General features: G+C 37.2%; 1 protein-coding gene across 4 annotated transcripts in view; it reads left to right on the top strand.

Moving 5' to 3' along the window:
* MGAT4D (MGAT4 family member D) overlaps nt 1-23,605 on the top strand; it is a 58,539-nt gene extending 34,934 nt beyond the window's left edge. For 2 of the 4 annotated variants that reach the window (XM_073891222.1, XM_073891223.1), the window contains exons 10-11: nt 13,043-13,150; nt 20,807-20,971. In XM_073891222.1, coding sequence (XP_073747323.1) covers nt 13,043-13,150; nt 20,807-20,935 — 237 coding nt within the window. In that variant the 3' untranslated portion in view covers nt 20,936-20,971. Of the gene's footprint in view, nt 1-13,042; nt 13,151-14,460; nt 14,630-20,806; nt 20,972-22,539 lie in introns of those variants that run through there. The other 2 variants (XM_025874001.2, XM_025874002.2) reach the window with 2 other exon arrangements.
* The last annotated feature ends 415 nt before the right edge of the window (nt 23,606-24,020 follow it).

Genomic DNA, 24,020 nt, shown 5'->3' with positions numbered 1-24,020 from the left:
AATATGTCAATATTTACATCAAATATAAATAACCAAAATATACCAATTAAGAGAGAGTTCATCAGAATGGATTAAAAAACACTATGCAATTACTTGCTGTCTCTACTTAGTTCAAATATAATGATATACATAAATAAAAGTAAAAGGTAGAGGGCGCCTGGGTGGCTCAGTCGGTTAAGCATCTGCCTTCGGCTCAGATCATGATCCCAGGGTCCTGGGATCGAGTCCTGCATTGGGCTTCCTGCTTGCGCTCTCGCTCATTCTCTCTCTCAAATAAAATATATTTTTAAAAAGTAAAAGGTAGGGGGCGGAGCAAGATGGTGGAGGAGTAGGAGACCTAGATTTCGTCTGGTCTCAGGAATTCAGCTGAATAGGGATCAAACCATTCTGAACACCTACGAACTCAACAGGAGATCAAAGAGGAGAGTAGCAACATCCATCTGAACAGAGAAGCAGCCACTTACTGGAAGGCAGGACGTGCGGAGAAGTGAATCCGAGGCGATATTCGGGAGGATAGACGGCGGGGGAGGGGCCTCCGCCGGCCGCTTCTGGCAAGTGATAGAGCTGCGGAGCACAAAATCGGAACTTTTAGAAGTTGGCTCCGCTGAGGGACGTTGCTCCAGTGGCTAAGCGGGGGTGGAACCCTCGCGGGACAGTGGGGTCTCAGGACCCTTGGGGTCACAGAAAGACCGGGGGAGCCTGAGTGCGCCAGAGCTCCCAGGTATCGGAGCGGGGAAGCCGGCTGCGGAGACGGAGCCGAGGCGCGGGCTCTCAGCTCGGGGTTGCCATAAACTGTGATCCGCGGCCCAGTCGGGCCACTGCTCCTGCAGCAGGGACCCAACAGGCGGCAGATCCGGGGAGACTCCGCTTCCTTCCCGGGGAGGAGCGGCGCGGGAACGCACCGCAGGGATCTGCTGGGTTTGGAGACTCCACACGGGGTCGGGTGCCAGAGATACAAACGCTCGGTCACAGGCCGGGTGAGCACGGAGTGCGGCCAGAGACCAGGGAGGCGGGAGTGATTGACTGCTTTTCTCTGGGGGCGCACTGAGGAGCGGGGCCCCGAGTTCTCAGCTCCTCCGGGTGGAGATTGGGAGGCCACCATTTTTGCCCTGGTCCTCCAGGGCTGTGCGGAGAGCTTGCAGGGAACAAAAGCTCCTGAGATCAAACCCGAGCAGCTTGCTTAGCCCGGACCGACAAGGGCGGGGCAATTCAGCCTCTGGCAAAGACATTTGGAAACCACAGCAACAGGCCCCTCCCCCAGAAGATCAGCACGAACAGCCAGCAAGCCAAGACCAAGTTTACCGATCAAGGAGGAACGGGAGAACTCCAGCGCTAGGGGAATACTGCACATAGAATTCATGGCTTTTTTTACCATGATTCATTAGTTCATCAAAGTTAATTTTTGTTAACTGTTTTTTTTCCTCTTTTTCTTTTTCCCTTTTCCAACCAATATCTTATCAATCTCTTTTAAAAAAAAAAAACATTTTTTATTTTTCATTTTTAGAGTCATATTTTATCCCTTCATAGTAGTTACCCTTATTTTTGGCATATATATATAAGTTGTTCTCTCTTTAAAATTTTGAGATACAGTTTCTTCTAACAGATAAAAATATACCCTAAATCACTAGTGTATGGTTCTGTTCTAGTCTCCTGCCTGATCACATTCTCTCCCTTTTTTTTTTTAAATCTTCTTTCTTTTTTCAAACAACTTCTTATCTTATCAAGTCCTTTTATAAAATCTTTTATAATTTTCATCTTTACAGTCATCTTCTATCCCTTCATTGTATCAACCCTTATTTTGTACATATATGTCTTTCTTCCTTTAAAATTTTAGGAGGCACTTTTTTCTAACAGACCAAAATATGCCCAAAATCTAATGTGTGGCACTGATCTATGCACTAGCCTGATGATATTTGATCATATTCTGCTTTTTTTGTATTGTTCTGTTTTTGTTTTTATCTTTTTTTTTCTTTTTTTTTTCTCTTTCTTTTTTCTTTCTTTCCCTTTCTTTTCCCCTGGTTTCAGGTCTTTTCTGATTTGTATACAGTATATTTGCTGGGGACGTTGTAAACCTGTTAGCATTCTGTTCTCTCATTCATCTATTCTCCTCTGGACAAAATGACAAGACGAAAAAAATCACCTCAGCAAAAAGAACAAGAGGTAGTACCGTCAGCCAGGGACCTACTCAATACGGACATTAGTACGATGTCGGACCTAGAGTTCAGAATCATGACTTTAAAGATACTAGCTGGGCTTGAAAAAAGCGTGGAAGTTATTAGAGAAACCCTTTCTGGAGAAATAAAAGAACTAAAATCTAACCAAGTCGAAATCAAAAAGGCTATTGATGAGGTGCAATCAAAAATGGGGGCACTAACTGCTAGGATAAATGAGGCAGAAGAGAGAATCAGTGATATAGAAGACCAAATGATGGTAAGTAAAGAGGCTGAGAAAAAGAGGGAGAAACAACTACAGGATCACGAGGGCAGAATTCGAGAGATAAGTGATTCGATAAGACGAAACAACATTAGAATAATTGGGATCCCAGAAGAAGAAGAAAGAGAGAGAAGGGCAGAAGGTATATTGGAGCAAATAATAGCAGAGAACTTCCCTAATGTGAGGAAGGAAACAGGCATCAAAATCCAGGAGGCACAGAGAACCCCTCTCAAAATCAATAAAAATAGGTCAACACCCCGACATCTAATAGTAAAACTTACGAGTCTCAGAGACAAAGAGAAAATCCTGAAAGCAGCTCGGGAGAAGAGATATGTAACCTACAATGGTAAAAATATTAGATTGGCAACAGACCAATCCACAGAGACCTGGCAGGCCAGAAAGGCCTGGCAAGATATCTTCAGAGCACTAAACGAGAAAAATATGCAGCCAAGAATACTATATCCAGCTAGGTTGTCATTGAAAATAGAAGGAGAGATAAAAAGCTTCCAGAACAAACAAAAACTAAAGGAATTTGCAAACACGAAACCAGCCCTCCAAGAAATATTGAAAGGGGTCCTCTAAGCAAAGAGAGAGCCTAAAAGCAGCAAAGATCAGAAAGGAACACAGACAACATACAGTAACAGTCACCTTACAGGCAATACAATGGCACTAAATTCATACCTTTCAATAGTTACCCTGAATGTAAATGGGCTCAATGCCCCAATCAAAAGACACAGGCTATCAGATTGGATTAAAAAACAAGACCCATCCATATGCTGTCTGCAAGAGTCTCATTTTAGACCCAAAGGTACCCCCAGATTGAAAGTGAGGGGGTGGAAAACCATTTACCATGCTAATGGACACCAAAAGAAAGCTGGGGTGGCAATCCTTATATCAGACAAACTAGATTTTAAAACAAAGACTGTAATAAGAGATGAGGAAGGACACTATATCCTACTTAAAGGGTCTATCCAACAAGAAGATCTAACAATTGTAAATATCTATGCCCCGAACATGGGAGCAGCCAATTATATAAGGCAATTAATAACAAAAGCAAAGAAACACATTGATAATAGTGGGGGACTTTAACACTCCCCTGACTGAAATGGACAGATCATCTAAGCAAAAGATCAACAAGGAAGTAAAGACTTTAAATGACACACTGGACCAAATGGACTTCACAGACATATTCAGAACATTCCATCCCAAAGCAACGGAATACACATTCTTCTCTAGTGCCCATGGAACATTCTCCAGAATTGATCACATCCTAGGTCACAAATCAGGTCTCAACCGGTACCAAAAGATTGGGATCATTCCCTGCATATTTTCAGACCACAATGCTTTGAAACTAGAACTCAATCACAAGAGGAAAGTCGGAAAGAACTCAAATACATGGAGGCTAAAGAGCGTCCTACTAAAGAATGAATGGGTCAACCAGGAAATTAAAGAAGAATTTTAAAAATTCATGGAAACCAATGAAAATGAAAACACAACTGTCCAAAATCTTTGGGATACAACAAAGGCACTCCTGAGAGGAAAGTATATAGCAATACAAGCCTTTCTCAAGAAACAAGAAAGGTCTTAAATAAACAATCTAACCCTACACCTAAAGGAGCTGGAGAAAGAAGAGCGAGTAAAGCCTAAGCCCAGCAGGAGAAGAGAAATAATAAAGATCAGAGCAGAAATCAATGAAATAGAAACCAAAAGAACAGTAGAACAGATCAACGAAACTAGGAGCTGGTTCTTTGAAAGAATTAACAAGATTGATAAACCGCTGGCCAGACTTACCAAAAAGAAAAGAGAAATGACCCAAATCAACAAAATCATGAATGGAAGAGGAGAGATCACAACTAACACCAAAGAAATACAAACAATTATAAGAACATATTATGAGTAACTCTATGCCAGCAAATTAGATAACCTGGAAGAAATGGGTGCATTCCTAGAGATGTATCAACTACCAAAACTGAACCAGGAAGAAATAGAAAACCTGAACAGACCTATAACCACTAAGGAAATTGAAGCAGTCATCAAAAATCTCCCAACAAACAAAAGCCCAGGGCCAGATGGCTTCCCAGGGGAATTCTATCAGACATTTAAAGAAGAATTAATACCTTTTCTGAAACTGTTCCAAAAAATAGAAATGGAAGGAAAACTTCCAAATTCATTTTATGAGGCCACCATTACCTTGATCCCAAAACCAGACAAAGACCCCATCAAAAAGGAGAATTACAGACCAATATCCTTGATGAACATGGATGCAAAAATTCTCACCAAATGTGCTACGGTGAGCGCTGTGAATTGTGCAAGACTGTTGAATCACAGATCTGTACTTCTGAAACAAATAACGCAACATATTTTAAGAAAAAAGAAAAAGAAGATAACAGGAGAGGAAGAAAAAGGGAGTATGTCAGAGGGGGAGACGAACCATGAGAGATGATGGACTCTGAAAAACAAACTGAGGGTTCTAGAGGGGAGGGGATAGGGGGATGGGTTAGCCTGGTGATGGGTATTGAGGAGGGCACGTTCTGCATGGAGCACTGGGTGTTATGAACAAACAATGAATCATGGAACACTGCACCCAAAAAAAAAAAAAAATTCTCACCAAAATACTAGCCAATAGGATCCAACAGTACATTAAAAGGATTATTCACCACGACCAAGTGGGATTTATCCCTGGGCTGCAAGGCTGGTTCAACATCCGCAAATCAATCAACGTAATACAATACATTAACAAAAGAAAGAACAAGAATCATATGATCCTCTCAATAGATGCAGAAAAAGCATTTGACAAAGTACAGCATCCTTTCTTAATCAAAACTCTTCAGAGTATAGGGATAGAGGGTACATACCTCAATATCATAAAAGCCATCTATGAAAAACCTACAGCCAATATCATTCTCAATGGGGAAAAGCTGAGAGCTTTTCCTCTAAGGTCATGAACGCGGCAGGGATGTCCACTCTCACCACTGCTATTCCACATAGTATTAGAAGTCCTAGCCACAGCAATCAGACAACAAAAAGAAATCAAAGGCATCCAAATCGGCAAAGAGGAAGTCAAACTCTCACTCTTTGCAGATGATATGATACATTATGTGGAAAACCCAAAAGACTCTACCCCAAAACTGCTAGAACTCATACAGGAATTCAGTCAAGTAGCAGGCTATAAAATCAATGCACAGAAATCAGTGGCATTCCTATACACCAACAAGACAGAAGAGAGACAAATCAAGGAGTCGATCCCATTCACAATTGCACCCAAAACCATAAGATACCTAGGAATAAATTTAACCAAAGAGGCAAAGGATCTGTACTCAGAAAACTATAAAATACTCAGGAAAGAAATTGAAGAAGACACAAAGAAATGGAAAAACGTTCCATGCTCATGGATTGGAAGAACCAACATTGTGAAGATGTCAATGCTACCTAGAGCAATCTACATATTCAATGCAATCCCCATCAAAATACCATCCACTTTTTTCAAAGAAATGGAACAAATAATCCTAAAATTTGTATGGAACCAGAAGAGACCCCGAATAGCCAGAGGAATATTGAAAAAGAAAAGCAAAGCTGGCGGCATCACAATTCCGGACTTCCAGCTCTATTACAAAGCTGTCATTATCAATACAGTATGGTACTGGCACAAAAACAGACACATAGATCAATGGAACAGAATCGAGAGCCCAGAAATGGACCCTCAACTCTATGGTCAACTTATCTTTGACAAAGCAGGAAAGAATGTCCAATGGCAAAAAGACAGTCTCTTCAACAAATGGTGTTGGGAAAATTGGACAGCCACATGCAGAAGAATGAAACTGGACCATTTCCTTACACCACACACAGAAATAGACTCCAAATGGTTGAAAGACCTAAACGTGAGACAGGAGTCCATCCAAATCCTAAAGGAGAACACAGGTAGCAACGACCTCAGCTGCAGCAACTTCTTCCTAGAAACATCACCAAAGGCACAGGAAGCCAGGGCAAAAATGAATTATTGGGATTTCATCAAGATAAAAAGCTTTTGCACAGCAAAAGAAACAGTCCACAAAACCAAAAGACAACCGACAGAATGGGAGAAAATATTTGCAAATGACATATCAGATAAAGGGCTAGTATCCAAAATCTATAAAGAACTTATCAAACTCAACACCCAAAGAACAAATAATCCAATCAAGAAATGGGCAGAAGACATGGACAGACATTTTTCCAAAGAAGACATCCAAATGGCCAACAGACGCATGAAAAAGTGCTCAACATCGCTCGGCATCAGGGAAATCCAAATCAAAACCTCAATGAGATACCACCTCACACCCATCAGAATGGCTAAAATTAACAAGTCAGGAAACGACAGATGTTGGCGGGGATGTGGAGAAAGGGGAACCCTCCTACACTGTTGGTGGGAATGCAAGCTGGTGCAACCATCCTGGAAAACAGTATGGAGGTTCCTCAAACAGTTGAAATTAGAGCTACCATTCGATCCAGCAATTGCACTACTGGGTATTTACCCCAAAGATACAAATGTAGGGACCCGAAGGGGTACGTGCACCCCAATGTTTATAGCAGCAATGTCCACAATAGCCAAACTGTGGAAAGAGCCAAGATGTCCATCGACAGATGAATGGATAAAGAAGAAGTGGTATATATACACAATGGAATATTATGCAGCCATCAAAAGGAATGAGATCTTGCCATTTGCAACGACGTGGATGGAACTGGAGGGTGTTATGCTGAGTGAAATAAGTCAATCAGAGAAAGACATGTATCATATGACCTCACTGATATGAGGAATTCTTAATCTCAGGAACAAACTGAGGGTTGCTGGAGTGGTCGGGGGTGGGAGGGATGCGGTGGCTGGGTGATAGACATTGGGGAAGATATGTGCTACGGTGAGCGCTGTGAATTGTGTAAGACTGTTGAATCACAGATCTGTACTTCTGAAACAAGTAATGCAACATATTAAAAAAAAAAAAGAAAAAGAAGAGAACAGGAGAGGAAGAATGAAAGGGAGTAAGTCAGAGGGGGAGACGAACCAGGAGAGATGATGGACTCTGAAAAACAAACAGGTTTCTAGAGGGGAGGAGGATAGGGGGATGGGTTAGCCTGGTGATGGGTATTAAAGAGGGCACGTTCTGCATGGAGCACTGCTGTAATGAACAAACAATGAATCATGGAACACTACACCAAAACAAATTATGTAATATATGGTGATTAACATAACAATAAAAAAATAAAAAAAAAGTAAAAGGTAGAGAAAAGAAATACCTGCAGACACTAATCAAAGGAAATCTGTAGTAGCTATATTAATATCAAAGTAGACTTTGGTGAAAAAAGCCAAAAAATTTAACCAGGGATCAAGAAAGACACTTATATACAGGTAAAAGGGTCAAATCACCAAGAAGATATGACAATCCTAAAAGTGTATGCATCTAATGACAGAGCCTTAAAATACATTAAGCAAAAGATGACAGAACTAAAAGAAAAAATAGATTAGTCTATAATTATAGTTGGAGACTTCAACACTCCCCTCTCAGTAAGCAACAGAGCTGGTGGGTCGAAAACCAGCAAAGTGATAAAAGAATTGAACAACACCATCTACCATCTAGATTTAATTGGTATTTTATTTTATTTTAAAGATTTCATTTATTTATTTGACAGAGAGAATGTGCATGCCCAAGCAAGGGGAGCAGCAGGCAGTGAGAGAGAGGGAAGAAGGCTCCCCAGTCAGCAGCCTCGATCCCAGGATCTTGGGATCATGACCCGAGCTAAAGGTAGATGCTTAACCTGCTGAGCCATGCTTAACCTACTGAGCCCCTTAACTGATATTTTAAAAACACTATGTCCAACAGCACTAGAAAACACATTCTTTTAAAATATGTATAGAACACTCACCAAAATAGACATGTCTTATATCATAAAGCAAAGCTTAACAAATTTAAGATGTAATCACAAAAAATGAAACTAAAATTTGGCAACAATGGAATAAAATTAGAAATTAATAACAGAAAGATAACTGAAAAATCTACAAGCACTTGGAATTTAAACAATACACTCCTGAATAAACCATGAGTGAAAGAGGAAGTCTCTAAAGGAAATTAGAAAATACTTTGAATTGAATGAAATGAAAATACAACCTAACAAAATTTGTGGGAGGCAGCTAAAGCACTGCTTATGGAGAAATTTGTCCTAGAAGAAATCATTATCTTAGAAGACAAGAAAGATCTCCCATTAATAATCTCAGCTTCACCTTAAGTCACTAGAAAAAGAAGAGCAAAATAAACCCAAATCAAGCAGAAGAAAGAGAATAATACCTCTAAGGGCAGAAAGAAACAAAACTGAAAACATAAAAGCAGTAGAGAAAACTAATGAAACCAAAATCTGGTTCTTTGAAAAGAGCAAGAAAACTGATAAATTTCTGATAAGACCAACAAAGAAGACACAAAAAATAAATTATCAATATTAAAATGAAAGAGAAAATATCATGATATGTATGTATATGTGTGTGTGTGTGTAAGTCTAACAAAATATGTAAGTTATCTATATGCTGAAAACTTAAAAATGCTGATGAAAGGAAGAGACATACCTTGATCATGGATTAGAAAGCTCAACATAGTAAATATGCAAATGCTTCCTAAATTGATCTATGTATTTAACATAATGCCAATCAAAATCCCAGCAGGATTTTCTATGGTAGATATAGACAAGCTAATTCTAAAATTTTTAAGAAAAGGCAAAGGAACTAGTTTAGCTAAAATGATTTTGAAAAAGAAGAATAAAGTTAGAGGCATTATACTATGCAATTTCAAATCTTATGATAAAGCTACAGTAAGCAAGACAAACATTTATAGGTAAAGAGCTAAACAAATAGATCCATGGAACTAAACAGATAATGCAGAAATAGGTCCACAAAATATGGCCAATTGATATTTGACAAAGGAGCATATACAATTCAATGGAGAAAGAATAGTCTTCTCAACAAATGTGTATTGGATTAATTGAAGGTGTGTGTCTGTGTGTGTGTGTGTATGTATGTGTATATGATCTCAACCTAAACATCACACTTGATAAAATCATTACTTCAAAATACATCATTTATCTAGATATGAAACATAAACTATAAAACTTTTAGAAGAAAGTATAGAAAAATACCTTTAGGATCCAGGGCCAGGAGAAGAATTCTTAGACATGACACTAAAACCATGATCCAGTTTTTTTCCATTGCTAAATTGGATTTCATTCAAATTAAAATCTTTTGTACTGTAAATTTTACTGTTAGAGGGTAAGACACAATAGACTAGGAAGAAATATTTGTAAACTCCATATACAACAAGGATTTGTATTCAGAATATGTATAAAATTCTCAAAACTTAACAACAGGAAAACAACCCAATTAAAAAATGGGCACAAGACTTGAATAGACACTACAAATGTAGTTTCTTCCTTACTGTAATAAGCAATGAACTCAGTTTTTCTTTATCAACAGGTTATTTGGGGGGTAATTTTGGGAAGCCAGCATTTGATAATACCATCTCAGTGGTACTTCTATTAATAGTTTAGCAAATATTAGAATATTTCCTAAAGTTTAACTCCTCAACTAATTTTATCTGACTTTAGTTTAAATTAAATTAACTCAGGATTATTTATTTAGTTTACAGTTTTAAAAACAGTCATTTAATCTAATATTTTCCTACATGTTAGTACTGAGTAGAAATGCATTTAAGTAAGTCTGCTATTTAAAAAATAAAACAAGGCAACCTACTGAATGGGAGAAGATATTTACAAATAATATATATCTGAAAAGGTTAATATCCTAAATATATAAAGAATTTATACAATTCAACACCAAAAAAACCCCAAACTAATTAAAAATGGGCAGATAACCTGAACAGACCTTTTTCCAAAGAAGCCATACAGATAGAGGCGACTGGGTGGCTCAGTTAAGTGTCTGCCTTCAACTCAGGTCCTGGATCAAGCCCCATGTCAGGCTCTCTTCTCAGCAGGGAGTCTGCTTCTCCCTCTCCCTCTGTGTGTGAGCTCTCAATCTCTCTCAAATAAATAAATAAATAGCAATACAGATGGCCAACAGATAACATGAAAAGATGTTCAACATGAGTCATCATCAGGGAAATGCAAATCAAACCATAATGAAATAGCACTTCACACTGGTCAGAATGGCCAAAATAAAAAACACAAGAAATAACAAGTGTTGGCAAGGATGTAGAGAAAAAAGAACCCTTGTGTGCTCTTGGTGGGAATGTAAATTGGTGCATCCACTATGGAAAACAGTATGGAGGTTCCTCAAAAAATTAAAAATATAATTACCATATGATCCAGTAATTCCACACTGGATATTTACCCAGAAAAAACAAAACACTAATTGGAAAATATATATGCACCCCTATGTTTTTGTAGCATTATTTACAATAACCAAATTATGGAAGCAGTCCAAGAGTCCATCAATAGATGAATGGATAGGGAAGATGTGATATATATACACAATGGAATATTATTCAGCCATAAAAAGAATGAAATCTTAACATTTGCAACAACATGGCTGGAACTAGAGAGTATAATGCTAAGTGAAAAAAAATCAGAGAAAGACAAACACCACATGATTTCATTCATGTGCAATTTAAGAAACAAAACAAATGAGCAAAGGAAAAAAAGAGACAAACCAAGAAATAGACTCTTTGCGGGGAGGGTCAGAGGGAAAAGGAGAGAGAGAATCTTTCTTTTTTTTTTGTATTTAACCCTTATTTATTTACTTTTATTAATTTTATTTTATTATGTTAGTCACCATACATTACATCATTAGTTTTTGATGTAGTGTTCCATGACTCGTTGTTTGCGTATAACACCCAGTGTTCCATGCAATATGTACCCTCCTTAATACCCATCACCAGGCTAACCTATCCCCCCACCCCTTCCCCTCTAGAACCCTCAGTTTGTTTCTCAGAGTCCATAGTCGGAGAGAGAGAATCTTAAGCAGCCTCCATGTCCAGCATGGAGCCCGACCTCACAACCTTGAGATCATGACCTGAGCTGAAATCAAGAGACACTTAACTGACTGAGCCACCCAGGCGCCCCAAGAAATAGATTTAACTATAGAAAACAAACTGGAGGTTACCAAAGGGAGGTAGTGGGGGGATGGGTGAAATAGGTGAGGGGAATTAAGGGCACGCTTATCATGATGAGCACTGAATAATGTATAGAATTGTTGAATCACTACATTGTGCCCCTGAAACTAATCCAACTCTGTATGTTAACTATACTGGAATAAAAATTATGTTAACTATACTGGAAAAAAAGACATCTGGGTGGCTCAGTCAGTTAAGTATCTGACTCTTGATTTGGGCTCCGGTCATGATCTCAGGGTCATGAGATCCAACCCTACATCTAGCTCTGTGCTCAGTGCAGAGTCTGCTTGAGATTCTGTCTCTTCCTCTCCCTCTGCCCCTCCCCTCTGGGTGCTTGCTCACGCAAGCGCGCACACACACTCTCACTCTCTCTCTCTCTCAAATAAATAAATCTTTAAAAAAAATTGAGTATATAAATTTGGGAGGCATTTTTATGAATTTTCTATGTATACAGTATGTAAAATAATTCTCATCATAATAATTTCAGATGTTTTCTTCTTTTTTTATTATGTTAATCACCATACAGTACATCATTAGTTTTTGATGTAGTGTTCCATGATTCATTGTTTCTGTATAACACCCAGTGCTCCATGCAGTACGTGCCCTCTTTAATACCCATCACTGGGCTAACGCATCCCCCCATCCCCTCCCCTCTAGAACCCTCAGTTTGTTTCTCAGAGTCCATAGTCTCTCATGGTTCGTCTCCCCCTCCGATTTCTCCCACTTCATTTTTCCCTTCCTACTATCTTCTTCTTTTTTTTTTTTTAACATATAATGTATTATTTGTTTCAGAAGTACAGGTCTGTGATTCAACAGTCTTACACAATTTACAGCACTCACCATAGCACATACCCTCCCCAATGTCTCTCACCCAGCCACCCCATCTCTCCCACCCCCCACCACTCCAGCAACCCTTAGTTTGTTTCCTGAGATGTTTGCTTCTAATAGGAATGGTGTCACAGGTCATCTTTCTTATTTTTATTTTTAATGAGATTAACCAAATCTTTTTCCATAAAGTATAATATTGTTTTTTTGTTTTAATTATATGGTTTTTTTTTTACTTAAGAAGAAATTAAGGAGGATGTAACTCTGTAGGAATTAATGACTATGGAAAGAGAAAGAATAATGTACTCTGAGAGAAATGGATAGAAAAATATGAAAAAATTTCATCTATGTTATTGAAATAAAAGGAAGGGAGCAGAAAATTATAGTTGGTACAACAGTAGCCTGATTTTCTAACACAGAGTTCAGGAAAATAACATGCTTTAACTAAAACCTTTTTGTATCTCAACCTGTGTTTTATTATTCTTATGAAGAAAAAGCTAAGAAACAAAGTTTTATTTAATTTTTAAAGATTAAAATAAATCTCTGGCAAAAACTAATATTATACAAAATTCTGCCATCCATAAATGTAATAAAAAGGAGTGTTTGGGTTGTTACAGAAGAGTGTTGTTTCTCTTATTTTTCCCTAGGAAAAATGCGCAGAACGAAATAAGCAAATTCGTATTCGATATAAACCTTCTCTTTTCCAGCATGTGGGTATACAGTCATCATTCCCTGGAATAGAACAATACTCCAAAGTAAGATTTTGAAATGTATCTTGAGTAATATACAATGTCTCATTAACTTATAAAATATTGTTTAGAAAAGGAGTGATGAAAACATGAGAATAAAATATGGTCGTTCAAACATAATTATCTTATGACAACTATATGTTGTGAAGAGCAATCATTTTTTCAAGACCCAGTTTATCTGTCATGGTAAGAAAAATCCAGTGTATGTTCTTTGCCTTACTGTTACCAGCTGTGCGGTTCAAGTAATGACTACAAATGTGTTTTAAAAATCATAATAAAATTCACTCTTTTAGTCTAATATTTAAAGTTATAGAAGAATATTTCTAAATAAAATGCTCCTATTATTGAATTTAAATGTATCAACATTCTTATTTCAGATTACTGTTTACCATATCAACAAAAATTCAGTCTTGTTTGATTTTTAATCAGTCTTTAATGTTCCATCATTTTTTGGAAGCAATGTTATTTGTCATTGACTTAGCATCTTGGTAGAGTAGAAGCAAAGACTTCAGAGTCAAAACAACTAGTTTTTAGTTATGGTGACCTGTGTACGTGATATTGGGCAAGCCCTAACACTCCTCTGTGCTTTTTTCATCTGTACGAGAAGCTTAAATTAGTTGATCCTTAAGGTGTTTTCTGCCTTTGAAATCTCTCCTTTCTTAGTTTCTTCACACAACAAAGCAAATGATTGCTTTAATCCTTTGTCAGTTGAAATGAGAGAAATGCACATACACATACCCCCATCACTTCGTTCATTTTTTTATGAACTGCCCTCTTTCCACCTTTTCTACTTCTTATCTCTGTGTATTTATTGCACTGCACTCTTTGGAGCACTGTCTGAAACATAGTGTGAATTCAGTGAATGTTAGCTATTAGCAGTTAGGCAAAGTGAAATTCTAGATTAAAAGTGTTCATTAAACAAAGCAAACAAGTGCCGGAAATAATGAAAATTTAACTATTATAAATCTTCATGCAACAAATAACACCGTGAAATACATAAAACATAGCTGCAGGTGATGCAGAAAGAAATTGGGTCTATGCCATTCTATTTGTTGGTGCTATTATAATGGGACTCTTTTCTTCCATCATATTTTTTGCTGGATAAGCTATTTTAACCTTACCTTTGTAAATTCACAACAGAATAGAATATTTATCTAATCACTCATATTTTGATATTATAATCTAGCTTTTGTCCTTTTTTATGCCTCACCCCATGTAAAATAGAAATAAATAACAATTTAATGGTATGTCAAATGTGATTGTATATTTTTAAAATTTATATTGTTATAATTAATTATTTTAAAATTTTCTAACAGGATATTTATTATTAGGAGTTTCATAATTCAAATACCTTCTTTAAAAATGATCAGCATCATTCTTTGGAAAAAACGTCATAATAAGGATTAGTCTTAGTTCTCAACTTTCTTCATAGTGGATAAAAGGACTATATCATATAAAAAAATTTAAGCCTTTGATAATATAGTGGTAAGTATAAAATTGATATATAGAAAATTATCAGATATTTGTTAGCTTTATTTATTTTGTGTATTTTAAAATCTTATACAGATAACTTTCTGATATACTCTCTAATATTTTGTTTTAGAAGAATGAATAGGTATTTTCTTTTCCTTTTTTATCATATACTGTAGACATACAACGAATTTGGAGACAATAGATCCGAGTTTGAAGCCTCATTTTTTTTTAAGATTTTATTTATGTATTTGAGAGAGAGAGCATGAGCAAAGGGAAGAGGAGGGGGAAGGGGAGAGGGAGAAGCAGGCTCCCTGCTGAGCAGGGAGTACAATGCAGGGTTCATCCCAGGACCCTGGGATCATGACCTGAGCCAAAGGCAGACACTTAACTGAATGAGCCACCCAGGTGCCCCTGAAGCCTCATTCTTATCAATGGATGCAACAAGATGGATGAATCTCTAAAATTACATTATGCTAAATGAAAAAAGCCAGATGCAAAAGACTATACTATATGATTCAATTTATATGGAATGCTAGAAAAGGCAGATCCTGATATCTCATTATGATTTTAATTTGTATTTCTTTAATGACCAATGATGTTGAGCATCTTTTCATGTGCTAATTGTGTGTGTATGTGTGTGTGTATACAGATATACACACACATTTTTATGAAATGTGGATTTTAATAAAATATATGTATATATTTTGTGAAATGTCTTGTTAAGTATTTGCCCATTTAAAAAATTGGGTTGTTCGCCTGTTTATTTTTGAATTGTTATAATTCCATATATAAGCTGACCACAAGGTTCAACTTATGGCTTGTTCTTTCATTTTCTTAATTTCATTTTCTTTTAATGAATGAAAGATTTTAACTTTGATAGAATTCACTCCACCCAAACCTCCACCCTGTCTGTATAGTTATGTCATTGGTTAGCTCAGTATTCAATGATTTTATAATGACAATATAAATGCTATTTACACTTAAACTATGTAATATGCTCTATTTGTCCTTTATCATACAACTTTTTTTGGAGTTTTAAATTGGCTTTATTTCAATGTACTTATCACTAATTCGCCCTTAGATTCCCTGTGAATTATCTAAATCTGTTCTTAGTATATTCAAACATTTTTAAAATCATGGTTGAATGTAGAATATTGTCAAATGCTTTTCTGCATTTCTACTGCTTCTTAATCTTGAAAAATATCTTTCCTGCAGCCTTCTGACCAGTTCTAGCTGATATTTTAGGAACCAGGGGGTTGATGTTCTTGTTTTCTATATCCCAAATATGCATCATACTTGGTCCACGTGTTTGTTAGTAAAGCACACCTCCCCCCCGTAATTTCTTGAGGAAGATTGTGTAGGAGGTGAATTCTTGGAGAACTGAAACATCTTAAAATTAATGCCGTCTGTCAAACTTAATTGTTAGGTTGGCTAGGCAAAGAATTCTGAATTCTGATTTTTGAAGGCATTCAAGAGTGTAACCAATGAAAAGTAGTTAAAGCCATTCTAATTCCCGTTTCTTGGTATATGAACAATTTTCCCATCTGTAAACCTTTAACATTTTTCTTGTATTTAGGGTTCTACAATTTCATGATGATGGTATGGGTCTATTTTTATTGATTGTGCTTGATATTTGGTAGGGCTTTTTAATCTGAAAACTCATATTTGGATTCTGGAAAATATTCACAAATTATTTTGTTGATAAATTTTCTCCTCTATTTTCTATATTCTTTTTAAGGAACCTTATTTCAAATGTTAGATTCCTTGGATTGATGTTCTCTCTCTCTCTCCTACTTTCCCCTTCCTGTTTTCTTTCTATTTGTTTCACTTTCTGAAAGTTTTTCTGAATTTCATCTTATATCCTTTTTATTAGTGCTTTTTTTGTTTTTTGGGGGGAGTTTTCATTGATTGGTTGGTTTTTGTTTTTGCTGTTATAGCTTTAATGTCTAAGAACTCCTTTTGTTCTCCTAATGCCATTGTCCCCTTTTATAACACTTGGTTCTTATTTTATGATTGAAATAGTTCCACTTATCCCTCTGAGGATTTTAATAGTTTTTTTTTTAAGATTTAAAAAAAAAATTCTTCCTCCTGCATTGTTTCTATTTCCTCCAGGTTGTTTTTTGTTGTTGTTGTTGTTCTCTGTTCTTCAAGTTGTTGAAGGGTTTCCTCATGTATGTAGTGGTCATAGATTGTATGTTCAAGTGGAGAAAGCTGGTTGGAGGCTCTGAGCACATGGCTGAACCCATCAGTTTCACTGACAGAGGAGTGGCTAGGCTCTTTCCCAGGAAATCACCTTAGTGCCTCCCAGTCTTGCTGCATGGGCTAATCAAATTGCTAGAGAATCTGGGAGCCAAGTGGGCAAAGATAGCTGGGGCTTTCAGTGTTCATTTTGTCAGTATTTACTTATTTGTTCTGTTTTCTCTCTTTTTTTAAGATTGATTGATTGATTGATTTATGGGACGGGGAGGGGCAGAGGGAGTGAGAGAATTTCAAGCAGACTCCCCGTCAAGTGTGGAGCCTGACAGGGGGCTAGATCTCACGACCCTGAGACCACGACCCTGAGATTATGACCTGAGCCAAAATCAAGAGTCGGACACTTAACGGATTGAGCCACCCAGGTGCCCCTGTTTGTCTTGTTTATCATTATTATCCTTACCCTGGTTTGAGTCTAGATACACACCTTATGTTTGCCTTTTCAGAGAATTATCCTTCAAGAGTGAGGAAAAGATAATCGCCTGTGGGGCGATTATGGCTCTGTGGGGTGGGAGAAGATATTTAGAGCTTTATTCACTGCTGAGACTTGCAAGCCATCTTTTGCCCCATCTTCACCTCTGTTTCTAGCAGTAGTGGGGATTTCTGCCCTGCAGATTGTGCTTCTCTGCTTCCCACTGGCAGCTTGCGACACAGCTCTCTCACACCTCCATTTGGTTACCATTGTATGCTTTCGCATTGTTTGTAAGATCATGTATCTTCAGCTGGCCCTTATGGTTAAGTGTGACTTCTAGAAAGAGTGAAAGTTAATACTTGTGTCCGATTCGCCATCTTTACGAGGCATCCTGCTAGTTCATTCTCGAACTTTAACTTTTTGGCTCATTTGTTTTTGAACTTCCAAAAAGAAAATCTTAATTTCCAGGACTTTCAGCTGATTCTTTTTATATGACAATATCCTTCCTATCATTCAGAGAAAATTAATTACACTTAAACAGTAGTATATTATGTAATGTGTAATTCATTATTTTTTTTTTAAGATTTTATTTCTTTGACAGAAAGATATAGAGAGAGAGAGTACAAGTAGGCAGAGCGGTCAGCAGAGGGAGAAGCAGGCCCCCCGCCGAGCAGGGAGCCCGATGTGGGACTCGATCCCAGGACCCTGGGATCATGACCTGAGCTGAAGGCAGATGCCCAACCAACTGAGCCACCCAGCGCCCCTGTAATTCATTATTTTAACGCTTCCTATACTTAGTGTCTGTCGTTAATTCTGCATCCTTGCCATCCTCCTCTCCACTCTGCTTCTCAGGGGAGAATTGGGGGCGTACACCTCACAGAATGTCTTTCCCTCACAGAGTGCCGTGTTAGATTCTGTCTGTGAGAGGTACTCCTAGTAGACCTGGAAGATGGCGGCCAAGAGGGCAGCAGACGCCTGGACAGGAAGTTGAGTTCACACTTGCTGCCCCGCCAGCTGAGACCACGGGTGGCTTCTCCTGGCTTCCAGGGTTCTGAAAATGGCCCACTGTTCTGCTGAGGATTTCCAGGTTTCCAGAAGTGGCTTCTTAACCTTTGCTCCCCTAATCCTTCCAACAGTTGAGCTCACCTCTAGTTTACTCTAGCTTCATGAAGCTGATTTCTTTATTCAGAATACCCCAAGTGTCATCTGTTTCCTTGACTGGCCTCAGTTTCTCAGGATCTGCTGCTGCTTTTGCTTCACGCCCCCCCCCAAACTGAAATTTTATTTCTTACTCATTGGGACTCTCCATTGTTTTGTCTGTGAATGTTGAGTCTGTTTTCTGTAGCCTTCCTCCAGTATTTATGGGAGGAATGGGCAGTCTATGGCTCACTCTGTACAGAGGCTTTTCTTCTGAGTAGGGAAGACCCCATTCTTTTTGGGTATTGTTTTCTTCTCCACGAACACCCATACTCTATGCCCCTGCTCGACAAAGGTCATTTGATGTCTGCTGCTGGGCATAAGCATGCATATCCCAACTGTGACTCTGCAGCTAATTCCAGTGTCCCTACTTGTTGCCCTATATCCACCACCTCTGAGCTTGGGTCATCCTTAGAGCCGTGCCCACCTTTTTAGTAGCTGGCTCCTTTGTGTTTTGGAATTTGAATTCCTCCCCTTCTAGTCCAGTCTCATCTGCTTTCCATTTAACATTCCATCTGCATGGTGTATATGGATGGAAGTGTGTTCATGCAGAATTACCTTTTGACACTTCAACAGCAAAAGAGGCCTATAATATATTATTAAAAGTATGCATTATTTATACAAAGACCACTTCATGGAAATGTGGGTGCATTTCCATGAAGATAACCCTGCATTCTATGCATTTCGATTAGACCTGCGTCACATTAAAAGGTGTTTTTCTTTTTTTAATGGGACTGAGATCAGCAAAAGTTTGAAGAAGATACCTCAGCTGGCAAATTTCCCAGGAACCTGTATTTGTTATACTCTCAGTCACCTGTCTTTCTCTTTTAGTAGCTCCTTTCAGAATGTCTCCCTTCTTTCCTTCAAGAACAAGAAGACTACCACCACCTCATAGTTTCCCTCCCACGTTAGGAATTAGAAATGCCTTCAGCATCCTCCACTGCAACCACATTTCACTATCAAAAACAATTTCAGGGAAATAATGAGCTGTCCATTTGCTAAGGCTTTTACATATTTAAAATTAGATGTTTCCAAACTGAGGAAAGAGTTGCAGAATGGATTACCCCTTTCACTTCCCAAAGGCTGTATTTCAAAATGGAATAAAATTTAATTGTATAAAATTTTTAGCTTTGTTTATATTTTTCAAGCAATATGCACATATCTGGCTAAAAATTAATAAAAAGAGGAGCTTATAATAAAAGGCAACAACCCCCTGCACTTCCCCAGCCCTATCTCACTCACCAGAGGCAATGACATTTCATCATTTCTGGTTTAAATGCCTCTGGTAGTTTTCTTTATATTGCTAAATAATATGCTTATGCTACTCATTTTTATTTATCCACATTATTTTTCCTGCAGTACAGATGAGTATTTAGCTCAGATACTTATTCATTTTTGTTATGTCTTAGTTTCGGCTGCTAAGACAAAAATACCACAGACTGGGTGGCTTAGACAACAGAAATTTATTTCTCACAGTTTCAGAGGTTGGAAAGTCCAAGATCAGGGTTCCCACATGGGGGCTTTTGGTGAGAGCCCACTTACTGGTTTGTAGACAGTGTCTTCTAACTATATCCTCACATGGCCAAGAGTAGAGAAAGCTCTAGTCTCTTTATCCCCTTATAAAGGCACTAAACTCATTCATGAACCCTCTGGACCTAATTATCTCCCCAAATCCCCATTTCCAAATACACTGAAGACTTAGGCTTCAGCATATGAATTTGAGGAAGGGGACACAAATACTCAGTTGATAGCATATTACGACTTTAATTATTTTGCCCCTTTCTTTTCTAAGTTCTCTTTTCTGAAAGAATAATCAAATATTAAACTTACTGAATTGATCTCCTATATGTCATAGCTTTCATTTACTTTTTTTTTTTAAAGATTTTATTTATTTGAGAGAGAGAGCACATGAGAGAGAGCTAGAGAGAGCATGAGCAAAGGAAGGAGCAGAGGGAGAAGCAGACTCCCCGTGGAGCAGGGAGCCAGACGTGGGCCTCTGGGCTGAGGCTCGATCCCAGGATGCTGGGATCATGACCTGAGCCAAAGGCAGACGCTTAACCGACTGAGCCACCCAGGTGCCCCTCAAATTTTAATTTTATTAAGTAAAATAAAATTTAAATTCATGATTTCAGCGAGATAAATGTCACTCTCTTTTCTTTAACCAGGTCCAACATAGCAACACTTGTGTTGCTACGCTTTCCTTAATATTCATTTCTTTAAGTCTTTAAAAAAATTTTATGTAAAATTTGTTCTTTAATCAGTTAAATTATATATTACACTCCTCATAAAACTTTTTATTTTTTTATTTTTTTAAATTCTTTTTGAAGATTTTACTTATTCATTTGAGACCCAGAGACACACAGCGAGAGAGCATGAGCAGAGGGAGAGGGAGAAGCAGGCTCCCTGCCGAGCCAGGAGCCCAATGTGGGGCTCATCCCAGGGCCCCAGGATCATGACCCAAGCTGAAGGCAGACACCCAAACATCTGAGCCATCCAGGCACCCCTCATAAAACTTTTTAAAATGCAAGATAAATTTTCTATAGCTCATTAAGGAGAAAAAATAGTTTGGTTTATTTCTATTCATCTAACTTGTAGTTAAAAATAATAATTAATAAATAAAAAACTTGTCTTAGTGATAAATTTTCTAGGTTTTAAGTTTAAAAATTTTGCCTGTGTCATCAGGTTAAATGTTCTTTATCATTTCATGCCCTAAATCTGTAATAAAAATAAAAGAAATTTCTTTTAGAAACAACTAAAATATTTCTGTATGAATAATTTCTGAAAACTCAAAGTAATTAAAGTTTTGGGGCACCTGGGTGGCACAGTTAAGCGTCTGACTCTTGGTTTTGGCTCAGGTCGTCATCTCAGGGTTGTGGGATCGAGGCCCCCCCCCCCCCCGTCGGGCTCCACACTCAGCGCCGAGTCTGTTTGGGATTCCCTCTCTCCTCTTCCTCTATCCTCCTTCCCCCCACCGTGCTCTCTCTCTCAAATAAATAAATCTTTAAAAAAAGATAAAGATTTTCTGTTGATAAGCAAGCGAATAGTGTGTTTCTATAATTTGCTAGTGCTTCATCCTACATGAAAAGTTATTTTTGTTTTACTGCAGCATACTGGGGTGTTTCGAGGTGTTGGAAGTAGGGTTACCAGATAAAATACGGGATATCCCACTTAACCTCGAATTTAGTTAAAAAATAACTTTTTTTTTTTGGTATGTATGTATGAGCCATTTGTTTTATTGCTGTTGCTAAATCTGGAGATGCCTAATTGGAGGTGATGGAAGGAAAGAAGTAGATGGATATTTCCCATCAAAATGCTTTAACTGGATTATTTGAGTTTATGCTTTTGACTTTTATTAAAGAATGATATATGGCATATTTGCATTTCCTTCAAAACCGTTATTTCAAGTTTTATGTTTCTTTTCTATGTAAAGATACACGTGACAACTTTCTCTTAGAATTTGGAGCTAGAAAAAAGATATTCTTTCCCAAAGAATTGTCATGATCCCTTTTGCCCATTATGGATATTTTTGTTCCCTTTGACTAGCAAGAAATTCAAAACTAATTTCATATGAAATGTAGTACTCATAGTATATTCACAGCAAAATTTCTCCAATTCTAATTTTATATTACTCTCTGATTTTCTTTCATATATTAGTGTTAAAAGATTATTTTGTCTTTACTTTGTTATCCTAAATCTTTTCAATATTTATATTTTAAATTATAAAAATAAAGTGAATGTTTAAAAATATCTGTACTTTATCTATAACAGTTTGTTGGCTTAAATGATTATCCAACAATATAGACTTCCCAGGTGTCCCAGGGATGGAAATCTACTTTCAATAATTTTAACACCAGGACAGTATTAAAACTGATATTGTCGAATACATCTTAAGAATCGTGTCTTTCACCAATGTAAAATTATCTTCTCTATTTATAAGGGGAAAGCATGGTCAAAGGAAAGAATAAGGAAAGAACGTTATCAAAAATTTTCACGAAAATAATTATATCCTTGTGAATTAATGTTATTTCTAGATGTTACAGGTTTCTTGTTTTTATTTCAGAAAATAAGATAAGCATAACAAGAAAAAACTCTGTAATACCTTGGAACCTCATCTTTCAGAAATGATAATAATGAAAATGCAAAATTGTATAGAAGAGGAGAAAACAATAAACAAACTACTAGGCTTGAAAGTATTAACTACCTCTTATGTCAAGAAAAATTAGAATATTTGTTTATGATGTTTGTACCATTACTATTACAATTTAGTTTAAAAATAGTAAAGGCAGGTAAGTTTTTGAAATTAAGAAATGCATTTTGTTGACTTAGATAGTGATGCTATCACATAATCTCAATAAATAGCTACAAGTTTAGAAGCTTGTCATTGTCACAGACAGGTTCTGTGTAAATTGGCAAATGTTCTTACCCATTTTGTAGGACATCTAAAGTAATAGAAAGCACAATATAAGCAAGCCTCGGTCTGGCAGTGCCACAGTAGCTTCTTCTCTTTTAAATAAATTCATTTAAAACTATAAACTTACGCCTAAGTGCCATTTGAGTTGATTACCAACCTCTTGATATTTATGTATTCTGGTAGTCATTCAGTTCTAAAGATTTATAATTTCTCTTATTACCTTTTTAGCTCCTGGGTATTTGGGAGTGTTTTCCTTTTTTTCAAATATATTGGTTTTTTGCCACCTTTTACTGTTGATTTCTTATTTAAGTACGTTGATGTTAATGAATTTTATCTGTGTGAATTTGAGAATTGTTATGAATTCTAGTGTTTCGTGTGAATTTGAAAAGAATCTATAGTCTCTGTACACTCCCTTTAAAATATGTTGCTTTCATTTGTTTTTTATAAATGTTAGTTTTGTGCTTTAAAAATGTCTTCTTAAAATAAATTCTATTTATTGGGTGCAGTATTCTCTTACATCAGGCTTTTTAATTTACTTATTCAAGTTTTTTAAATTCTTACAGATTTGCCTGCTTGAATGATCTATCAGTTTCTTAGAGAAACTGATTAAACTCCCCTAGAGAAACTATTAAACTCCCCTATCCTTCTTATTATTCTGTTGAGTTTTACTTTATTTATTTTGGGAAATAATAAGAGATGTTTCTTCTTCCTTCTGATTTTGCAATAAACTATGGAAATCATACTTTATACTCCTAGCTGTATTATCTATCCTTGAGGACCAAAACGACATATTTACCTCAGTCTGAACTGCATCACATACCAACATATAAGGAGAATATGAAAGCTGAACTGTTCACGTGTCTGTTTCATTCTCCCCTTTTAGAAAAGAAGAAGCAATATGTCAAGTATATTTCAGTAAAGCCAGGCGGAAGGGAGAGATAAGAAAAGACATTACATGTCTGTTACAAAAATTTGTTTATTATTTTTTTAAGATTTTATTTATTTATTTGACACACAGAGAGAGCACAAGCAGTGGGAGCAGCAGAGGGAGAGGCAGAAGCAGGTTCCCTGCTGAGTGGAGAACCTGATGCAGGACTCCATCCCAGGACCCTGGGATCATGACTTGAGGC

Source organism: Callorhinus ursinus, unplaced genomic scaffold (genome assembly GCF_003265705.2).
Source record: "Callorhinus ursinus isolate GAN/ISIS: 27379988/994484 unplaced genomic scaffold, GSC_fseal_2.0 scaffold4, whole genome shotgun sequence".
NCBI lineage: Eukaryota > Metazoa > Chordata > Mammalia > Carnivora > Otariidae > Callorhinus > Callorhinus ursinus.
This window is presented reverse-complemented; position numbering and strand designations above follow the sequence as displayed.